This window comes from Falco naumanni, chromosome 4 (genome assembly GCF_017639655.2).
Source record: "Falco naumanni isolate bFalNau1 chromosome 4, bFalNau1.pat, whole genome shotgun sequence".
NCBI classification, from domain to species: Eukaryota; Metazoa; Chordata; class Aves; order Falconiformes; family Falconidae; genus Falco; species Falco naumanni.
The window spans coordinates 64,539,749-64,559,942 of record NC_054057.1 but is presented as its reverse complement, the minus strand read 5'-3'; the positions used below and the strand labels follow the sequence as shown (position 1 = coordinate 64,559,942).

Below are 20,194 nucleotides of genomic sequence, written 5' to 3'. Positions count from 1 at the left end.
CCCCCCCCCCAGCAGCTGCACCTCAGGGCCCGGCCCTGCCACGCGCCGGCAGCCACACGCTCGCCGGCTGCTTTCGCTTTCCCCCCTGCCCCGGCCGGGGGCACGCCCAGAGCCCCCCCGCCTCAAAGATGAAGCCCCAGCACGGCCCCCCAGCCCCCCAAAAGCCCTCTCCACACAGGGGCCACCCCAAAAGTGCCTGCAGCACAGATACTGAGAGCACCCACGTATGTCTTTGGGGGAGGGAGGACCCCACCCACCCCCACCCCGTCCCACAAAACCAGGGAGGTTCCTCCAGCCCTGGCTGGACCCCCACCCTCTGCCCCCCAAAACCCCACTGTGCCCCAGGTGCCATGCTCACACCCAACCTGGGGACCCCACGGGACCCCCACCACAACACCCAGCCAACACCACCAAAACATGCTGCGGCTCCCATGGGTGCAGCGAGTTTATCTTGGTCTCTGCAGGAGGGTCCAGCCCCCCCAGGGGTCCTGAAAGCACCAGAAGAAAAACCGGGGATGTCCCCAAAATGCTGCTGCAGAAGCTTCCATGGTGGGTGCACAGCGACCACCCCCCTGAGCCCTGCCATTGCTAACAGTGCAAGAAATCTGTAAAATAGAGTTATTTTTCAATTCTGGGCCCATTATTGATTTTGGCAGAGCTGCCCCGGGCTGGCAGAGTCCAGCTTTGCCTCTCCCTTCTGTTCACCCGAAATAGTTCAGAATCATAAATATTTTACCCCAAATCTTTCAGGGTCCATCCCAGCTCCCCTGGGGCAGGATTTAGGACATCACACCATCCTTGGACCCCGCATCTGTACCGGCCGGGGCTGCCTCGTGCCGGGATAATTCCGTTATCTCCTGCTTCCACTGGAGGCAGCCGCTGGGCAGCGCGGCGAGAGCCACCGGCGCATCCCTGTCCCCAAGCACGGTCAGTGACATCGCTCCCATCCACGGAGGACACACCGAGGTTCCGGCCCTACAGGGGTTAAAGCTACTCTGAGCATAACCAAGAAGAGAAAAGGCCTGTAAATGTAAAGTGCCATTTATTTTTTTTTTTCCATGATGAAAATATTGAGTTTAAAAAAAAAAAAAAAATTGCACCAACAAAACGCTTGATGCGCTTTCTCCTCCTCCTTCAAAACCCAGCACCAAACCAACTGAAAAATACCCAAAAGCTTAACAAACTGTGCCCTTCCCCTCCTCCCACTTAAATTAAGAGACAAAACCCGTAATGAGGAGCATCCCCACAGCACCAGGGTGCCTTGTCCAGGCAGGAGCTGGGCCAGCAAGCACAGACACCCCCCTGAAATCTGGGGTCTCGCTCCCCGGGGTTCACCCTGAGCAAGGCAGCACCTTTGTCCTTTGCCAGGGAAAGAAAAGGGTACAAGGGGTTTGGTTTGGGGTTACCAAGTCACAGCACTTGCTTTTGGGGGGCTGTCATGGTGGAACCCAAGCACAGGCAGAGGGGATGCCAGCCACCAGCCCAACGGGGCAAAAAAAAAACCAACACCAAAAAAAACAAAAAAAAAAAAAAACCCAGCCTGAAAAGAAGGAGAAAAAAAAGCACACAAAAGAAATCCCACCAAGTTTCCAAAAAATCATCTCCTGGTGGGTGGCTTGGGGATCGCAGAGCCCTGCGTGGGGGGAGCAGGGGAGCAAGTCACCCGAAAATATATACGTGTGGTGGCAGATGAGGCAACAGCGGGGAGCTGCCATCCCTGCAGCGCAGCCAGTGCCGGCGGGCACAGAGCCGGGCACGCCACAGGGCCACCACCGGCCCTTCCTGGGCAGGAGGGGACGCGATGGGCACGGAGGGACCAGCAGCCACAGGCAGGCCGAGGTGGCCTTTGGAAAAACCTGCAGCCTTGGGACAACGTGGGTCTTGCTGGGTGGGCTCGCTGCCCCCCCTGCAAGGCCCAGCCTGGGCAGCCTGCACCTGCTGGCTGAGGGGAGTGGGGGGCTCCGGAGGGTCCGACAGGGAGCCCTGCAGCTCTGCTGTGGCGCCTGTTCCATGAGTGACCCCAGCTGAGAGGCAGCTGGAAGGGGAAAACCTGCAGCCTGGAGGGGTTTCACCCCTCTCTGCCCACCCCTCCCCCCCCCGGGATGACGGGGTCGGGAGAGGGACCCCACTCCTGGGCTAGCCCAGCTCTCCCCTGGCCACGGTGGACAACCGGGCTCTGCCTCCCGCCTCTCCGCACTGGAAGTCGCCAGGGAAGGAAATCCGGTGCTCCCCTCACCTCAGCACCCAAAGGTGGGAGCCAGGGCTTTGCCATGGGGCCAGGGGAGCCGCTCATGGCCCCATCCCACAGCCCCCACCCCATCCCCTCCCGCTGCAAGCCCGTGGCTCAGCCCGTGCCCAACGGGTCAAGAGCCTTCGCTAAACATCCAGCGCGCCATGAGAGCAGGCTTTAAACCAACCGTTTAAAAAGAAAATAATGAAAATACAAATCTCTCCTCTCCTCCACCCGCAGCCGGGCTGGGAGGGAGCTCACCTCTACACTCTTGTCCAGCTCAGCCACCAAGCACCCCGCAGACCTCCCACCCGCACTGCGGGGTGCCCACCTCATCCCCGGCCACCCTGGCCAGGACAGTGACACTGTTTCGGGCCACCCTAAACAGGGCTTCTCCATTTCTGGCCCCACCGATTTCTCCGCCCTGGAGCGCACATGAAAACCAGGGAGGAGGTGAAGCATCAACCCCACCCCCTGCCACCGTCTCACACACACATGCAAGCGTGCGTGCACACACACACACGATTATTTTCTTTTCTTTTTTAACCCAAGTGAACATGTTTCAAAAAAAAAAAAAAGAAAAAAAAAGAAAAAAATTTAACATAAGCAGCACCACATTTCCCAAGTGTCAGGAGCTCCAGAGCTGGAGCAGAGGCCTGGAACACCCCCACACCCAAAGACACCAACCCCGCTTTGGCTGGGGGTTGGCCAGCAAAGATGCTTCCGAGGGGACGGTGCTTTGCCGCTGGGATGCGAGGCGAGGGGGGGCCGGGGAGAAGGAAGGAGGGCAGTTCTGTCATTTAGTGAAGGAGAGGGAACTGTGACAGAGGCAGATGTACTGACACCAGGCAGTCGGCTCGGCCCTCACATGGCAGCGCGGGTGGGCGTGCTGGGCTGGTTCAACCGCAGTGTTCTGCACAGCCAACCGGCGAAATCCACCTCCTCCACTTCGGAGCGTTTGATGAAGGTGTGACTCTGCAAGCAAAGGGAACAGGCTTAGGAGCATTGCCGGCTGCTCCCCGGCTCCCAGACCCCAGCCCTAGGTCCACGCCATGGGTCAGATCCCAGAGAGGTGAGAACGTCCTGGTGCTACAGCTCAGACAGCAAAAGCAGATTTTTGAGAAAATATTTGTTCCTTGCAGGCCTGGGGCTGGGATTTTGACTGCTGCTGGCCACATAGTGGGCACGCAGGCAGGGCAGCAAGGAAGATTTAAAGGAGAGCAGAGCCTGCGTGGCCCTGAAACACTGCTCTGTCCAGGCAGGCAGAGCAAGGTGCTGCAGCTCCTGCGCTTCCCGTGGTCCTCGCTTGCCCCTGGATGGCAAACCCTGCTCCCTGGGGGCAGGAGGTAACAGAGAAGCACAAGCAGGACAGAACAACCTTCACACAAGGGCACGGGGCCACCTCCTTTTTCAGGGCTACATGGGAGCACCCAGGGTGTACCCCAGAGTAGCTCAGGGGCTCAGCATGATGCTGAGGTCAACATGGTTAAACTGGGCTCATGGAATGGTTTGGGTTGGAAGGGACCTTAAAGATCACAGAGTCCCCACCCCTCTTCCACTAGACCAGGTTGCTCAGAGCCAAATCCAACCTGCCCTTGAACGCTTCCAGGGATGGGGCATCCACAGCTGCCTGTGCCAGCACCTCACCACCCTCACAGTAAAGAATTTCTTCCTAGTATCTCATCTAAATCTCCCCTCTTCCAGTTTAAAACCATTACCCCATATCCTATCACTACACCCTCTGATAAAAAAACCCTCTCCAGCTTTCCTGTAGGCCCCCTTCAAGTACTGGAAGCTGCTTATAAGGTCTTCCCAGAGCCAGCCTTCTCTTCTCCAGGCTGAAGACCCCAGTTCTCCCAGCCTGCCCTTACAGGTGTGGCGCCCCAGCCCTCGGACCATCTTTGTGGCTTGAGCAGGTCCATGGCTTCCTTATGCTGGAGACCCCAGAGCTGGACATGGTACTGCAAGGTGGGGGCTCCCCAAGCAGAGGAGGAGGATCCCCCCCTCTCGCCCTGCTGGCCACACCACTTTTGAAATGGCCCAGGCTACGGTCGGCTTTCTGGGCTGGGAGCGCACATGGCCAGCTCACGTCCAGCCCATATATTCCTGTCCATCTGCCCAGCTCAGGAGGCAGAGGTTTGTCCCAGGCACCTACACAGGACAGCTGGGTGGGTCCTGTCCAGAGCTAGATACCATCACTGCCTTTGAATCAAAGATGAGTCACTCCCCCTCTCCTGGGCTCTATTTGGCTCATCCTAAGCTCAGCATGGGAGTTTTCACCTTTTGAACAAGAGAGGCATGGAGGGATGGGGCAGCAGTTTGCAGATGTGGTGCCACCCCACTGCAGAAAGAAAATTGCTCTCCTCCCCACTTACCATCAGCATCTTCAGATCTGCCCGTTCTGCTGGATTTTTAATTAAGCTGAAATGAGAAGAACAAGAGAGCAAAACCAACACTGAGACATTCCTTGGGGGAAACCAGTTATCTGGCTAGAGAGGTCTCCAGCTTCACCAAAAGCCATGTGGCTCCCCAGCTGCTTTCCCCAGGAGCCTGGCAGTATGGAAACTGCTCAGAAAGCACCAGCTCCAACAGCCCAGCTCCTATGGAGAGCTGCAGGATCTGACTCTTTCTAGACCATGTGGATGAAATGCATCCTGCAAGTGGAGAAAAGGACCTAATGCTTGGCGAGGATTAACGATTTTTGTAATCTCCAATCTCTGTGATTTAACGGGAGCTCTGGCAATATTTTCAGCTGTCCCTCCACCGCATCAGAAGGTCTGGAAGTCGATGGCGTATGCCTGGTGCCTGCAAGGCTGCGGGGTGACTCACAGCCCCAGCAATCTGCTCCACCATCCCCCTGCCAGGCTCCTATTTAGAAGGTGCTGGGATACCACTAAGCACCACCACAAATAAACTGCTGTTATTTCAACCCTTCCCAAGGCAGGAGTTCCCAGCACAACGTGGGATCACACCGCAGCCAGGGAGAGATCACCTACAGAGCACGGAGAACATTGCGTTATGCTGAACGCTTTGGGTGGAGCAGCAGCCTGCAGAGCTGTCAGGGAGCACCTACAGGCCTCCACCTTCAGCCATAAGGTGAAATCCTTACCATTTATTTACAAACTCCTGGAAATCTTGCGTGAAAACTCCATTCGGCAGCTTGGGAGGTGGCTGCAGAGAAAAGGAAAAGGGTTTTCTGCATCACGACGCATTAATGGGCCAGGAGTGCCTTTAATGAGCTGCAGAAAAGCTGTGCTCTGCAGCTCTGCAGCTCCCCTCCTCCTCCAAGCTGCCCTTTGCAGCCAGCAGCCTGCTCCCTGCCATGTCTTGCCCTGGCAGCACGCGGCTGGGCTGGCAGCAAACTGCTGCCCCAGCACGACGTGCAGCTGGGGGGACCCCACGCTGAATCACTGCCAAAGCTGGGAAACCAGAATTGCAGCATCGCAATTCTGGATCCAACCTTGCAAATCCCAGCTCTGGCAATGCCTACGGCAGACAAAGCTGATCCAGGAATGATAACTGGGGGTCAGCTCCTAGCACCTTGAAAGGGGAAGCTGCTCTTTCCACTTGCTGGTGGGATGGACCCTACCTTGCAAGTCTGGTGGAACATTTCGGTCTGGGGTTTTAGCACCGGTCACCCTCATTCAAAGGGCTTCATCTGAGAAAACGTGCACGACCTCAGCGCCTGCGCAGAGGGAGCATTCATCCTTCGCTGATCTAGGAAGGAGCACGTTTGAAATGGCCGGTTGCAGGAGCGGATTATTACAGCCAAGACCTCCCCTCACTGCTCTCCTCTTTCCAGGGGATTACAAACTTCCCGCTGCAGAGCCTTAGTCCAAACCCAGAGATACTTTTGCAATACAAAGAGATGGGAAGAGGGAACAGAGGGAGAAGGAAAGGACATCAGTGCAGCTTGGGGGGGGGGGCTCTCTATCAAAGAGCCCTTGTTCAAGCAAAGGTTTCAGAGCTCCCTCTGACTCAGCAGCGCAGACACAACACCGCGGCACCTCCAGGAAGCCCACCAGAGCAGACAGTAAAGAAACACCTACCTCATTAACTATATAATCCAGCAGTTCAAAGATGGCCATGGCAGGCCGGCTGTCCATCCCGTGGCCTGCATGGTTAAGATGACAAAAACAGTGGTAAGAGGCTGTTCAGGGACAGTGAAGGACTTCTTTCTGCATGAAAAGCAAGTGTGCTGTGGGACTTTTGCTGGGAGAGGCAGAGGCAACCCACTTGAACTGACTCGTGGTTAAAAGATAACGAAGAGAAAGCCAAAACACTTTTGAAATTCCAGATTTCTTTCACAGTGCCTATAGTCCAGATTTATTTCCCAGCTTGGAGCATTTGGAGAGTACCAGACCATCTGCTGTGGCAGGCTGGCAGCACTTCTAGAGCCTTCTGCTTCCAAGCAAATGGCTCAAGCAGAGCCTACCTCCAACCCCTGTGCTGGTCTGGTACTTCTATGAGAGATCCCAGCAAAGCTGTTTCCAAAAAGCTGCCACTAGCTTGAAAGGAATCTGTCAGCAGCATGGGCAAAGCCTGAGGAGCAACAGAGGCTATGATACTGTCCCTCAAAGTATCTCCTCCACGGGGTCCACATCCCAACAGCCTGCTCCATCCCCGGCATGGGGTGCTTTGCTGCGTGGCTTTGAGCCTTCTTGTGGGACACAGCAGGGTCTAAAGAAGCCCATGGCAGGTGGATCAGCTGAGCTCTTCAAAACCTTAACAGACCCTAGTTGGCACTCCAAACCTGCTCGTTCACAGCACTCTGGGAGCAATCTCCACCTCCCCATGCAAGACCAGGCTCCCACCTGCGCCTGTTAGGAATTGCAAACCTCCACTATAGAGCGGATTCTGCCGGAGCATCAACACAGCTCTGTCTGCTCTGCAGGGAGTGGCCCCCCTAGGAACACTCACCTCCCCGCCACAACCTCATCCAAAATGGCCTTTGGCGAACCCAGCCACACCAAACAAAACCCGACCCCTTTGCCCCCACGTCTGCGTGTTGTTTCCAATGCATACGACAGCCCCTACCACTGACGGGGCGTCCTGGGGGCCTGGCCCGCGGCGAGATGCTGTGAGACTCTCCCTCTGCCCCGTCCACCACAGGACGGCCAAATATTGCTTCCAGTTCCTTGGAGTCTGGCGGGGGGATTGGGTACCTTCCGATAGACAGCTCCACTAACGACAGACCCATGCTCCAGATGTCAGACTGGACCGAGTAGTGGGTGCCCTGCAACCGCTCAGGCTGGAAGGAAAGATCACAAAAACACACGCTGACACAAAATGTCAATACACAAAGTCATAAATATCATGCACTCAAATTAAATAGACGAGACGCTATATCCTGAGGGTCTCTCCATCTCAGCTCTCCACCCTTCTAGGGAAAAGACTGTCCCAAAGTGCCCATGTGCAAAGAGGATGCAAAAGAAAGATCGTGTGCAAACGTAAAGCACTTGTACACATCTAATCAACAGCTACCATTGATTTACAACTGCTTATACTTAGGAGTCCAGAGTACACTGTAGGAATCTTTCTCTGCATGCTGAGATCGAACAAACTCTATTAACAAAAATAATTTTTTCCTGCCCATTCCTGTTAAAACCCAAGACAAATTTGAGAAGCAGAAAATCCACTCAAAGCTCTTACCATTGAAAGAAAAATAAAAAATAAATAAATCAATCCAAGTCATCCATACTGGCAGCTTTGAGTCAGCTGTGCAGGCCCAGTGGCTGAGTGCAAAGGAGATATTATTTTTAAATAGCCACTGTCTAACTATAACTGTACTTGAATAACCATTCCCAAAATATGAGAGCAGCTCAGATCTAAGCACACAAGTGTGGTCGGGTGGCTTCCCTAATAACCCACCGCTCGCTCCCAGCCACGACCGCACATGGTGCTGGCAGAAGACCCCCCACCCTTTGCGTTTCAGCCAGCAGGACCTGGGGGCTGGCTTTAGTTTCCCAGTAGCCTGTACCAAAACTCAGTTGCACTAAACTGTTTTTACCCCCATTTTGCCAGCAAATGCATGGGGTCAAGGCAGCAGAGGAGGTGCACGTACCAGCATCTGCATCCCCTTTGCACTCAGGTTTTTGGACAGAGCTTTGCACACAGAAAAAGATGGTTTTGAACCTGCAAACACTCGCCATAATATGGAAGTATTTGTAGGATACAAAGCGTCTTTCCCTGCAAGTCTCTGCGCTCCCACATGCATCAGTGCTAGCTGGGCACAGGCTGGAGCCAACAGGATAGTTAGTGACTCCTTGAGAGGATGCAGAGGCATCTGCTTCTCCGGCACAGAACAGTGCCTCAAAGCACTGGGCTCACCCCCAGCGTGAGCCAGGAATGGGGCAGCCTGGATGAGGATGGAAACACAGAGCAAAACCATTAAGCAAATCAGACACTACACGCGGATTCTGTAAGAGCAGAGTTGAACCCAAACTGTAAAAACACAAAAACAAGCTCCAAAAAACCAGCCAAAAGTTTAAAGGAACTTACAGACATGTAGGACCGAGTTCCCACAAAAGAGTTTGCCATGGAGTCAATGAGTTGACCGCTGACCCCGAAATCACACAGCTTAATCTCTCCTCGAGAATTAACCAGGATGTTAGAAGGCTTCACATCTGACAACAGCAAGAGAAGAGTGTAAACACACCTAGGTAAAACACAGGGCTCTTGAACCGAGGCAGTTATTTTTAGGCTCCTCCTCTCACCTCTGTGCATGATTTGGTGCTTCTCTCTCAGATAGGCCAAACCCCTCAGAACCTAGAAGGAAACCAAAGACACGATGAGATCAGAGCTGAGACGGGAAGTGCTCTCCCTTCAGCAGGACACATTGCACCAACTCTGCATGCTACCACGTACTGTCCACGTGTTTCAGGGTTTGCAATTTATCACCAAGTCAATCACAGATCTTGGGTTAACCACCCGAGAAAGCTTCTCCTAAATCTACTCCAGGAGAACTCAAAACCAGCCAGCACAACGCAAGGGGTCAGAGCTACGGAGAGCAGCTGGGGACATGCCTTCCCCACCCCCTCTCACACACACACCACTGCCTCTTGCCCTAGCTCGGGATAGGAAAGCATGTATGGCAAAACAGAGCAAGCTTCCTAAAGCAACACAAGCATTGTTCCCAAACTGTGCCCAGCAAATCCTTTCTGGAAGCACAAAGAGCCACCATAACTCACCGCTATACTGACTTTCCCCAAGATCTCCTCAGGAATTCTTTTGGCTTCTTTCAACACTTGATCCAAAGAGCCCCCATCCTAAAATAAAAACACATGGAAATGACCAATGTGCCAATCCTCGGCAGGAAAACAGAGCAGCTGGCTGTATAGGCAAGCATGCCCAGGGCGGGCAAGTGGTATATAAGCAGCACATAGCATCGCAGCTCAGCTGTCTGCAACAACTCAGCATTGAGCACACTCCTTTTCCCAGGGAGAGGGGAAGAAAAAACCCAAAAGATATCTGGTGATCAGAGCTGAAGCTTCTTGCTGAAAACTATTTTAATGCTATCTTCTATCAGCTCTGCTGCTTGCTATTAGTTCTGAGCTTCCTTTCCATCAGTGGTAAATGCAAAGATGATCCTGTCAGCACCAATCCAAAGGAGCCACAACACTATTCTCTGCCACAGAGAACAGAAAACACACACAGTGCTTCACAGCAAGCTCTGTAAAGCGGTGGGTTTACAACATTTCCATTTGGCCAACCCCCAAACCTCTGCTTCTGCTTTCCAAAAAGTCAATCTCTCTGTCATTTCAAAGCCTAAGCAAGAGCATGCAGCTCTTACCAGGAGCACAGAAGTCTTGCTGCAGCCACAGCAAGGAGCCATCACAGCTGCTGGCACCCTAACCCATTCCACCTGCTATTTCAAGTCTCAGGGAGATGCAATTCAGAACAGTCCAGGCAGCAGCAGTTTCCAGAGGAGGAACGGGGACTCACCATGTGCTCCATGCAGATGGAAATCTCTCCGTCGCTGTAGAAAGCTCCATAGAAACCCACGATATATGGGGAATTGCACTCATGCAGCACCTGCAGCTCTCGGATAATCTGATTCCTGATAGCCGGTTTGATTTCTAAATGAATCAGCTGCGAAGAAAAAAAATAAATATTCAAGGTGTAATACATGGGGGGAAAAAATTCAAAAACCAGAAAACAAACTTACAGGAACCACATGAGCAAATCCTGAGTGTTGGAAAGAAACAGTGTCTTCAAGGGAAGCCCTGCTTTGGTGTAGGCTTTACCATTTGCAGACTAACATTAAGGATAAAGGGAGAGGCAGAGCCCCGTGCAGCCTGTCGGCGACTGAAGCAACCGCCGGCCACGTAACACACAGAGATTGCACAGGAAACAGAGCAGAAAGACAAGTCAGAAGTTTGATGCAGAACTGACTCAGCAGACAGGACCATTTTCACAAGTTCTGTAGGTGTTGTAAGAAGAGGTGTTCTGATATCAAGGAAACCACAGAAAGTAAAAAAACCCATGAAGATCATGCACGTGAAAGAGCAGTTGCTTTTTTCCTTGGGCTCCTGGTAGAGTCAGTTAGGGTAGCTGTGGGTAGGGAAGGCAGAGGCTAGAAAATACAATGGCAAGCCAGAAAAAAAAGAGCCAGTTACTGTAAGCTCTAGGACACCCAACTCCAGGGACATCTGTCCTTCCCACAGACCCACGAAGGCCAGTCTCTGCAGGAAGGACAGCAGCACTGTAACTTGCCTTCGCTTCAGTTTCTGGACTCCCAACAACCTCAAAACCACCCAGTGACATCCAACACTCCCAAATCAAACACCCTGGAAGATTCTGAGAGCTCAGCTCTGAGCGAAGCCACCTAGAGAAGCAGATTTGCTCATGGAGACCCGCTAAACCATCCCAACAGCAGGTGAGACCAGAGACTTTCAAGGAAGCCGCCCTACGGATAAGTGGTTGCACTGGTTTTGCCGAGCACTGCCTTTTCTAATAGGCAGATGAAGTATCGCCTAGTTTTCCACTACAGGGCACCACAGTCGAAGATGTCACCCATAAATCCATGTCTGAGAGGAACCACTGTCACAGCTGCTTGGAATTACATTGGGGATCTGTTAAGTGGGCAGGGAGGGGCGAGGAATGGTGTGTGTGTCAAACCCATCCCTCCACCTGCCATTTCCAGTCCTCATTAACCATGACCTAGGATCCTCAAGAGATCTGCTTCCTAATGCTTCTATCCAGTTTAGCAGAGTTCATTAAAACCAGCTTCACTGGAAAAAAGGAATAAACTTGTGTTTTCACACAAGGCACTCCAAACCCCATGGACCTGTCGTAGAGAACGTGGTCTCTCCCAGGGGAGGACTTGGAGGCAGGCAGGGCAGCTCAGAGATGAGGCAGGAGAGGCTCCACATAAAACCGAGCTGGGGGCAGCTGGGACCACAGTGCCAACCCAGGCGAGGCGGTTAGGGCACAGACAGGTCACTGCAGAGAGATCCCAACCACAGCCAGCTCTTCCAGAGCCACGGGGAGTGCCGGACGCTCTCCAGCATGACACCACAGTCCACTCCTGCTCCCCTGTTACCTTCCGTGCCATAATGAGCCCTGAGGGTTTGTGCTGCACTTTGGTGACCACACCGCCATTGCCAGCCCCCAATTCAGAGATCCTCTCAAAGTCATCGTCCTTCAGCTCGCCCACTTTGGCTTTTTGTGTGAGGAAAGCTTCCAGGCGCTTCTTCTGCTGCTCATCCAGCTCCAGTTCCTCAAGCTTCTTCTGAAGGTCCACCAGGTTTGCCCTGGAGAGGGGAGGAGGAGGTAGGAGGGATGATCAGGAGACTCTGAGGGCAGTGCCAGCAAAAGAGGGGTTAGGTTTTTTTAGGGAAGTAGAGGGAAACAACTGAAACCCATAGTCTGACACATACGCAGCCCCTGATATGGCAGCAAGATTAAAGCAAAGCTCTGGAGATAGGCAGGGCTCAGTTCTGGTGCTGACAGGGTCACCTGGACAGTGAAGCCCATGGTGCAGTATCTGCCCAACACACACATCTCCTCTGGAGAGGAGCTTCAGTGCAGTCAGCTGTTTAGGAAAGCCAAGGAGTAGGAAAAATCCTTCAACCCTTAAAGAGGCAGTACAGCTCAGCCCAGAGAGAACCACAGCACCAGCAAACTCTCCCTCTCCTGACACGAGAAGCCACTCTTAGGTTTTGCTGCGAAACATGAGAAGGGCTTTCCACGCGTCCAGCAACCCCCTGCTCCGTAACACCCCTCCCCACCATCCCCCAAACCCACTGCTCCCGAGCACAAAGGGGTGCCTGTGCTCCCCCAGCACCTGCTGCTGAGCCTCCATCACCCGCGCAAGCTCCAGCTGCTCTCACCCATTTGCTGCCCACCCCCTCAGCCTCTACCACCCACACCTAGGGCGATGCTTCGGCAGGGTCTCGCCCCAGCCCTCCCACCCAGAACCCCTATGTGATGCTCAGCCTCCTCCTAGCACTGCCCATGCCCTGTTCTCCGCCACCCCTCTCCCCACACGTCCTGCTGGCCAAGCTCTGGTCACTGCCCCAAATCCTGCCCCCCAAGCCCAGGGCCCCATCCCAGCTCCAAACTGTGCACCCAGGCCTGCTCCCCCAAGCCCCCGGCTGTCCCCAGACGCTCCCCCAGCTGCCTCCACCTTCCCCAGCACGCCTGGGTGTCAGACCCAGCCCCAGCCCCTCTCACCCCCAGTCTGCCCCCCCAGCTCCAGCTCCCTGGCCCCTTCCACACCCCAGATACCCTCAGGCTGGGCCCATCCAGCTCTGGTCTGTCTCACCTCCCCGAGGCTTGTCCTGGCCCTCCAGGCCCCATACCCACCACGTCCCGGCCCCCCAGCGACCCTGCCCGCCATGTCCCGGCCCCCCAGGGTCCCCCAGGTCCCATACCCACCATGTCCCGGCACCCCAGCGACCCTGCCCGCCATGTCCCGGCCCCCCAGGCCCCATACCCGCCACGTCTCGGCCCCCCAGGGCCTCCCAACCCCCCCCGGGCCCCACACCCACCCTGCCCCGGCCCCCCCAGTCTCCCCACGCTCCAGGCCCGGCCTGGCCCGGCCCCCCAGGCCGGTGCCCCGCGCCAAGGCCCAGCCCACCGGCGGCCACGGCGCAGGCCGGGCGGGCCCCGCCACCACTCACTCACTCGGCGGAGCCGTCGGGGCTCGGCCCCTCGGCAGCGCTGGGGGCGATGTTGAGGGCCGGCAGCGCCGGCTTCCTCTTGGCCAGCATGGCCGGGCCGGGCCGCGCCTGCGGGGCCTAGCGGGGGCGCGGCCGCGCGGCGCGGGGGCGCGCGGGGGCGGGGCGAGCGGCGGGGGCGCGCGGGGGCGGGGCGCGGGCGGGGCCGGCGGGTCTCGCGAGAGTTCGCTGAGGGGAAGAGGGAGGAGGAGGTGGGCGGCCATGGCTGAGGGGACAGGCCTAAGCTGGGGGGGGGGGCGGGGGAGGGGCGCACCGCACAGCCCCTGGTTGTGCTGGAGGAGCGAGCGCTAGTGGCCTTGCCTGTAATTAGCAACTTAGTAATTAGCAACTTAGTAATTAGCAAGAGTTCCCCCACTCTGCCCCTGGCCGTGCAGCCCAGCCGCTGCCCCCTGCGTGGCCCAGGCGGCAGGCCCAGGTGGCAGGCCCAGGTGGCAGGCCCAGGCGATGCTGGAGGTCCCTAATGAAGCCGGGCAATGAGCAGCCGCGGGGGGACTGTGGCGCTGGGCAGGCAGGTGCCCTTTGCTCAGTTCCAGGGGGTCCCATCTCTGCCGCGGGGCCATAAAGTAGGGAGCGGCCCGCCAGCATGGGCAGCCGCCGCCAGTGCTGCCACCCGGTCAGAGGGCGTCGAGCGGCAGATAACGGGATGTGGCCTTGTCCCCGTGCCACACCTGGGTCACACGCTCCCTTACTCACCCAGCCCCTCCCTGCGTGGAGGGGATCTGGGGGGATCCCAGGGGATCTGGTGGGGAGGGGCTCACCTGGAGGGTGGTGCGTGTTGGGCTGACACCCTCATCGCGGGGTGATAGGGAGGGATGGACATAGCTGCCAAAGGGCTGTAGTGTGTTCGCCCCCCCCCAACAGCCACAGGGAAAAATGAGCATGGAGGGGTCCAGGCAGCCCGCCAGCAGGCAGCAGAACCCAGGCATCCGGGCCAGCCCTGGCTGCAGGGAGCAGATGGGACCAAGGTTTGTTATGGAGGAAGCCGTAAGTGGTAGAGTCCAAGTCAATGTCTTCCCCGGATGTTGTTCTCAACACCTATAAAATGTGATTAACGCCCCTATGCTTGTCTGAAAAAAAGGGAAATTGTCCCCAAAAATGGGTGAAAGTTCATGGGCAATCACAGCACTCGGACTTCGCTCACCAGCCTTAGGCCCCTCCTGCCCTGTTTGGTGGAGGAGGACAAAAACATTTGGCTAATGAGTTACGGAGCACAGCAGGTCCATCCCCAGGGCGGCCCTGCCATCGTTCACCGCCATCCCCAATCAGGGATGGGAGATTTTGCAATCCAGGATGTTATTTCTGTGCAGTTGGAGTTTAAACTTTGCCACTTGGGTCAGGGCACCACGGAGGAGGAGGTGGCTGGGATCGGTGTCCGCCCCGCTCCCCTGTGTGCTGAGGGGATTGAGAAGACAGGACAGCTCCAAGGGAGCAGGATCTCACACAGGTATGTCCTGGCTGCTGGTGTTCAATAGGGTCCCTCTACCTGAGGGTCCCCTGGGGCCATCAGGGCTCACTGGAAGGACTGGGGGTGAAGGACAGGGTGCAATAAAGCTCCTTGGCTGGATTGGACAGCCAAACACCACGGTAATGACAACCGTCCACAAACTAGGCTTGAAGGACACTTGACTCAGTGTTTAATAGGTTGGGAAAGGCAGTTGGGTGGTGAGTTGGATGGCTGGGTGGAGTGGGGTGGGTAGTTGGGTGGTGAGTTGAGTGGTGGGATGGGTAGTTGGGTGGCAGGTTGGTTAATCAATTGATCAGAGAATTGACTGGTCATTCAGTTGGTCAGTGGGTTGGTTATTTGGTCAGGCAACCACCTGGTCAGTTGGCCAACAGATTTACCATTTGGTCTGTTTCTTGATAGGTTTGTTAATTTGGCTGGTCAACCAGTTGGTCAGTCGGTCAACTGGTTGGTCAGTTGGTTGGTTTTTTGGGTTGTGAGTCAGCTGATTGGCCAGTTGGGCAACTGGTCAGTGGGCCTGTTGGTTTGCTCTGAGTCTGGGGTCTCAAGCAGTGCCTGGGGTGGCAGTGGCAGAGCAGGGCTAAGTCCCCTCCTTGGGCCGGCTGGTGGCAGCAGTCTCCTCCCTTTCCACTTGCTACCCAAAATGATTAACCTGCTCTTCCCAAGGGATCACACACATGGGACAGGGCTGGACAGGGAAGCTGACCCAGCCCTCAGGTCTGGATGCTCATCTTGCTCCTGCACTTGGGGGGCATGGTGGGGCTGGGCCAGCTGGGTGCCTGCAGGGACCCCCGGCTGTGCAGTTCTCTTGGGGGGGGGGGGGGGGAGCGGAAATAGAGGATTTGGGAGCTACAGCTGCTGGAAGGAGCCGGGGGGGAGTCCACTGCTGTGCCCCTGAGCCCCCCACATGCCTATGCTCTTCCTCCCACGCATGTGCATGTAGGGCTTTGCCATATATGCCCATGTGTGCTCACATACAGGTGCTGGCACATGTGTGTGCATGTGTTCACATACCCATGTCTGCGTGGGCACACACATGCACATTGCATGGCCATGTGGTTGTGTAGACACAGAGCTCTGCACTCACGTGTGCCAGCACAGTTGTATCCACATGCAGCTGTGCACACATCCAAATGGTCACATGCACAGTCACACATGCGCACACATGTAGATATACCTCCCCATGGTCCCGCACACATGTGCCCATGCCCAGACATGCTCCCTGCTCCCTCTCACCAGCCCCATGCCTGCCCCATGATTTGGGGTGTCACTGGAGCTGTGCAGCTTGGAGGGGAGGGGGAGGTGTTGGGGCAGTCATGGGCACTGGGATAGGGACCTGACCCTGCCGCCTTGCAGCCATGGCCTCTGGCGTGGGCAGCCTCGACAGTCTCGACCTGCTGGACCTCCTCTTTGACCGCCAGGATGGGATTCTCCGTGGTGTGGAGCTGGGGACGCCACCGGGTGCCTGGCACAAGGATGGGGTGAGTCCCACGGGCTGGGGGGTCCATCCCCACCTCAGCCCTGGGTCTGGCAGGAGAACCCCATTGCCATGCCTTATCCGGGAGCTGGGAGTGCCCTGCAGTGCAGGAAGCTCCTGTGGGCACCCCAGGGTGACAGGCATCCCAGGGTGACAGGCACTCGTGTCCCCACAGCATGCCCAGGACAGCGAGGACTTCCTCAGCTCTATCCTGGGCTCCGGGGACTCGGTGTCGGACTCACCCAGCTGGTCCCCGGCTGCCAGTGACAGCGGGGTCTCTGAGGACCCCCCCTCTGACCAGCTCGACAGCCCCCCCAGGTGCTGTGATGGGGGTCCCAGCGAGGTCCTGTACCCTTACGCCGGCCCCTGTCGGGGTCTGCCCCTCCCGGGGGGGACTGGGGTCCTGCACCCCGAGGTCTCCATCGACCTGGGTGAGCCATGGGGGAGAGACTGGGCAAAGGACCAGGCTGGGGACACTGGAGGGACTGGGGACACCGGGGAGCTGAGGGGGATGGCAAAGCTGGGGTCTCTCAGGGATAGTGAAGAAATTAGGGGAGCTGGGGGTGCTGGAGGGAACTGGGCAGACGGGGGACAACTGGGAGGACTGGGGAGGAGCTGTGGGGAGTGGGGAGAGCTCGGGAACTGGGGTGAACTGGTCAGGCTGGTGTTGGAGGGGGAGACTGGATGGTGAGGGAGGTTTGGGGGGACTGGGGATGCTGAGGTGGCCTGAGCAGTGCAGGGTGTTCGGCGGCTGGGGCAGGGCCAGAGAGACAGCCTGGGGGGACAGAGCCAGGGGCCACTGGACTGGTAAGTGGCATCAAGTCACCATAGCTCTGGGGCCATGGCAGGGGTGAGTCTCCTGCAGCGGGGACACAGGACTGCTGACAGCCTCTGTTCTCCCCTCACCCAGACATGTGGCACCCCGGCTTCTTCCTGGAGGAGAGCCAGGACCTGCCCACAGTCTCCCCACCGGCATCCTGTACCCTCACCGTGAAGGACCTGCTGCTCTCAGGCAGCTCTGATGCCGTGAGTCCCAGCCCCTGTGTCCCCATCCTTCCTTGTCCCCATCCTTGCCCCTTCCTGGACCATGATCCCATCCCCATTCCTGTCCCCATCACTCCCCATCCCCATTCCCATCCCCATCCTACCCCATCCCCATTCCTGTCCCCCTTCCTCCCTATCCCCACACTTGACCCCTTTTCCACGCCACAGTCCCATCCCTGGCCCTTTCTGAACCACGATCCGATCCTCATCCCTGCCCTGTTATCCCTGCCATGGTCCCTGGGGTCAGGCACGGGGTGACCCCACCACCCAGGGCTGTCACCCAGCTGTGGCCCCCCAGCAGCCACAGGTGCCCACCTCCCTGCTGCGGCAGAGCCAGGGGCAGTTCCAGGAGCTGGTGCTGACTGAGGACGAGAAGAAGCTGCTGGCGAAGGAGGGGGTGTCCCTGCCCACACAGCTGCCCCTCACCAAGGTGGGTCCCACCATGCCTGGGAAGGGCACTGAGTGAGGGGGCCCAGCACTGTGGCCCTGACTCCCCTGTCTCCCCCAGTACGAGGAGCGGGTGCTGAAGAAGATCCGGCGGAAGATCCGGAACAAGCAATCGGCTCAGGAGAGCCGCAAGAAGAAGAAGGAATATATTGATGGGCTGGAGAGCCGGTATGGACCCCAAACCCCTGCTCCAGGCATAGCTGACCACCAACCCTCGGGGCTGGCACTCCCCCTGCCCCAGGTGCCCGGGGACACCTGGCTGGCCAATGATGGGCACACTGCCCCTTGTCAGCCCCCACAGCTGTCCCCCCTGACCTTGTTCCCTCCCCCTGTCCCTCAGGATGTCGGCGTGCACGGCCCAGAACCAGGAGCTGCAGAGGAAAGTCCTGCACCTAGAGAAGCAGAACTCGTAGGTGTCCCCAGGGCAGGAGAGGGACAGGCTGGGGTAGGATGGAGCTGGGACTCACTCGCCCCCCAGCCAAACCTGCTGGGGGGCCAGAGGGGCTCTGAGGTGCTAATGGGCTCTCCCTGTCCCCAGGTCCCTCCTAGAGCAGCTGAAGAAGCTCCAGGCTCTTGTGGTACAGTCAAGCAACAAGGCAGCGCAGACGGGAACCTGCATCGCGGTGTGTGGAACCCCCAAACCCCCCTGGCCTCCTTGCTTCAAGGGAGGGGCGCTCAGACACGTGGAGCTGTGCTGGGAGGGCTGGATGGTGGGACAGATAACGCAGAGGGATAGATGCTCCAGGGTTGGATGGGTGGAAGAAGGGATGGAGGCACGCGAGGGCGGACGGATGGATGGATGAAGGGATGGATGGTGCCACGCTGGCAGGGGCCCATGCACCGGGAGGGACAGAGGGATGCAGTCTTGGTTCTGCCACCAGCCCCCTCCCTGGGAGCTGTGTCCCAGAACCTGGTCCCCCTCCAGCACTGCACATGGTGACATCCCCCTCTGCCCCCAGGTCCTGCTGCTGTCTTTCACACTCATCGTCTTCCCCTCCATCAGCCCCTTTGCCCCTGGCAAGGCAGAGGCAGATGGCGACTTCAGACCCGTGCGAGGTGAGGGCTGCGCTGAGGTTGCACCAGGAGCTCGGGGCACCAGAGCAGGCCCTGACCCTCCTTCGCACTCAGTTTTCTCCAGGTCCCTGCACAATGCGGCTGCCTCCCGCGTGGCTTACTCACAGCCCCAAGCTGGGGACGAGAAGCTCCCGGAGCCACTTTGGCCAGAGCGCCTGGGTGACACCCCCGAGACCCTGCACGAAGCTTTCGGTGGCCGCACATTCACCCCACGCCTGGACAAAGCCCCCCCCCATAACAGCACGCAGCCACTCACCTCCGAGGGGCTGAGCCACGGGGCCGAGGATCCAGCGAATGCTGTGCTGGGGGATGACACCGCACCGCACCACGGCCTGGCATCGCTGGCTTGGACCGAGGCTGGCCACAGCAGGCCTGCGGTGCTGGAGCCGGCTGAGGAGCTCTAAGCAGCACCCAGGGACCACGGGGGATGCAATGGGGTGGCTCAGCACCTCATCCCCTATGGAATGAGCCCTCGGGGTGACCCCTCTAGGATCTGCCTCCAGGCACGGGCAGATGCTGGACCCACTTGGCTTTGCTTGTATCTGTGAACTGGGAAGATGAGACCGGTTCCCACTGGCCTGACTGGGAGGGAAGGAGCTGCTCCTGCCCCTCAGGTGCAGCAGAAGTTGTGGAAGGGACACGGGGTCGCTCAGGATGGGGACGAGGGAACTGGAGGGGCCCTGGGCTGGATGGCTATTGATGTTGCAACTGGTTGGTTTTGGTTTTGTTTTGGTTTTTTAAGCTTTATTTTCATCTCTAAATACAAGGTATTTTGGAAAAAAATCCACCTGCTTTAATACAGGGTGATCCACAAGGTTTCAAGAACCTTTGGGCCAGGGATCCTGAGGCAACAGGGTCCAATAGCGCTGGGAGAGGTGGCCAGACCCAGCCTAGGGCTGCCCTGGGAGCAGCGGGCACAGCAGGAGGCAGAGGGAAGGGCAGCAGGACCAGGGCACCTTCCCACAGCTCCCAGCCCTGCACCAGGCCAGGATTTGGCCAGCACCAGTCCCCTTCCCTTCCCCGACCCAGCGACATCCCCACAGATCACCAGCACGCAGGATGCAGGACTGGCTCTGCGGGCAGATCTCAGCCAGGAGATCGCAGCAGCTCCTTCCGACCACTGCCTGGCCCCAGCTTCATTTGAGATGGCATCAGCTGCCCCAACGATCCCCGCTGTCACTGCCCTGGCACCAGCACCCCTGTCCCTCTGCCCCCCGAGCTCTGTGGGACATAGCTGGGCCCCACCAGCATCTCCTTGCAGAGAAGGAACGAGGTGC

General features: G+C 57.4%; 2 protein-coding genes and 1 long non-coding RNA gene across 9 annotated transcripts in view; 2 read left to right on the top strand and 1 right to left on the bottom strand.

Annotated features, from left to right (window-relative positions):
- Positions 1–1,491, top strand: part of LOC121086525 — a 5,602-nt gene extending 4,111 nt beyond the window's left edge. The window contains exons 2-3 of one of the 2 annotated variants that reach the window (XR_005827399.1): positions 465–549; positions 751–1,491. This is a non-coding gene — a long non-coding RNA (uncharacterized LOC121086525). Of the gene's footprint in view, positions 1–464 lie in introns of both variants that reach the window. The other variant, XR_005827398.1, reaches the window with a different exon arrangement.
- A 175-nt stretch (positions 1,492–1,666) lies between these two features.
- Positions 1,667–13,515, bottom strand: MAP2K2 (mitogen-activated protein kinase kinase 2). Of its 2 annotated transcripts, none has more exons than XM_040590415.1 (11): positions 13,361–13,514; positions 11,775–11,985; positions 10,175–10,321; positions 9,421–9,498; positions 8,947–8,998; positions 8,732–8,856; positions 7,268–7,481; positions 6,280–6,344; positions 5,340–5,401; positions 4,606–4,651; positions 1,667–3,205 (listed from the first exon to the last, which is right to left on the bottom strand). In XM_040590415.1, exons 1-11 carry the CDS (start codon positions 13,444–13,446, stop codon positions 3,095–3,097), a joined length of 1,197 nt encoding a protein of 398 aa, XP_040446349.1. In that variant the 5' UTR covers positions 13,447–13,514; the 3' UTR covers positions 1,667–3,094. The 2 variants fall into 2 exon arrangements, 1 of the variants encoding a protein (XP_040446349.1); XR_005827397.1 differs by lacking the exon at positions 1,667–3,205 and adding an exon at positions 5,820–5,947 and having other exon boundaries at positions 4,633–4,651; positions 13,361–13,515.
- Positions 13,516–14,688: 1,173 nt separating this feature from the next.
- CREB3L3 (cAMP responsive element binding protein 3 like 3) lies at positions 14,689–20,144 on the top strand. 5 transcript variants are annotated; one of them, XM_040591655.1, is made up of 10 exons: positions 14,689–14,857; positions 16,232–16,356; positions 16,528–16,783; positions 17,263–17,378; positions 17,695–17,826; positions 17,905–18,011; positions 18,184–18,252; positions 18,382–18,466; positions 18,803–18,899; positions 18,972–20,144. In XM_040591655.1, exons 1-10 carry the CDS (start codon positions 14,704–14,706, stop codon positions 19,319–19,321), a joined length of 1,491 nt encoding a protein of 496 aa, XP_040447589.1. In that variant the 5' UTR covers positions 14,689–14,703; the 3' UTR covers positions 19,322–20,144. The 5 variants fall into 5 exon arrangements, with proteins under 5 accessions (XP_040447589.1, XP_040447586.1, XP_040447590.1 ...); XM_040591652.1 differs by having other exon boundaries at positions 14,718–14,857; positions 17,644–17,826; XM_040591656.1 differs by having other exon boundaries at positions 14,719–14,857; positions 17,698–17,826.
- Positions 20,145–20,194: the final 50 nt, after the last annotated feature.